Raw genomic sequence first — 1,295 nt, forward strand, 5'->3', positions numbered from 1 at the left:
ATATATCGTGATATAAATTTTGGCCATATCGTCCAGCCCTAGCTTAATGTATATATGTCATTGCATTAGATAATGAAAAATTAATTTAAAAACAAATTACATTTATTTTAAGGTAAGATAATGCAAGCAAACACTTGTGAAAAAGAAGTATGCATAATTGTATTGAATGTGCACTTGTAGTGTACCTCAAATCTAAAAAATATTTAAAAAAAGCTTTACTTGCATATTATATAATACTAATGAAATAAAAGGCCACTTAATGGTACTTAAAGAAAGTACACTTTTATGACTGTTTCTCTTATTAATCACTCTTAATTATCACTCTTCAAGTTCAACTGTTTGCATTTGAAATAAATTTAAACTATAACATATTTTCATTGAATTGTAAATAAATATTACATTCAGCTCACACGTAAGTACATTCTTGTTAATTATATTATTCCTGTAGTAAGTGCTGTTTAAATGTGTGCTAAAGTGTACTTCATAAAAAGACGTTTGTTCAGTTTTTGTGTTTTTAATGTTTGTAGGTTGGTTGTGAAGATGGAACTGTGAAACTGTTTGAGGTGAATGAAGACAACATACAGTTTGAGAGAAATCTGGACAGGCAAAAAAGTGAGATTGTGGTCATATTTGAAACTTTCATAAGAATGTCATGATTTGTTATTGCATTTAAAAAAAAAAAAATTTAAATCTGAACATCTGATTACCTGTTCCATAGGCCGCATCGTCTCTCTGTCTTGGCACCCATCAGGCTCCAAAATAGCAGCTGGAATGATGGATATGGTCCAGGTTTTTAATGTAGAGACAGGTAAACAGCGTCTTTCTTCCAGAATGTATTATTGTATTCAGTGATGTAGAATTAGTACATAAACTGGAATATATGAATGTAATCAAGTGTTTGATATGTTTTTCAGGCCACTCTATGCACAGGATGCTGGCTGACAGAGGGGTCGGGACATCCCGCAGTAAGGAGTGTGTGGTGTGGAGTGTGGTCTACCTCTCAGATGGGACAATCATCACTGGTGACTCTGTGGGAATGGTCAAATTGTGGGATGATCAAACTGGTACACTAATCAAAAGCCATAATGTCACAAAATGTGATGTGTTGGCATTATCAGTCTCTCAGGTGAGAAGATTGCTGCGGGTTTGTGAGCAAATGTTATAGTTTCACCTTTATGACTTTATTCACTATTGCTCAAAACTTTGGGGTCAGTAATTCTTTTTTTAATATACTTAAAAATGTAATTTATTTTCTGTGATGGCAAAGCTGAATTTTCAGCAGCCATTACTCCAGT

General features: G+C 33.3%; 1 protein-coding gene across 1 annotated transcript; it reads left to right on the plus strand.

The window, feature by feature from the left end:
- Positions 1-527: 527 nt before the first annotated feature.
- On the plus strand, positions 528-1,170 carry LOC107682888 (U3 small nucleolar RNA-associated protein 4 homolog; the record flags this gene model as incomplete). Its single annotated transcript, XM_016479007.1, has 3 exons — positions 528-612; positions 719-808; positions 915-1,170. Coding segments are annotated over 3 exons (426 nt in total), but the record flags the coding sequence as incomplete, so codon positions are not given.
- Positions 1,171-1,295: the final 125 nt, after the last annotated feature.

The sequence above is a fragment of the Sinocyclocheilus anshuiensis genome, unplaced genomic scaffold (assembly GCF_001515605.1).
Source record: "Sinocyclocheilus anshuiensis isolate Anshui unplaced genomic scaffold, SAMN03320099.WGS_v1.1 C32689069, whole genome shotgun sequence".
Lineage (NCBI taxonomy): Eukaryota > Metazoa > Chordata > Actinopteri > Cypriniformes > Cyprinidae > Sinocyclocheilus > Sinocyclocheilus anshuiensis.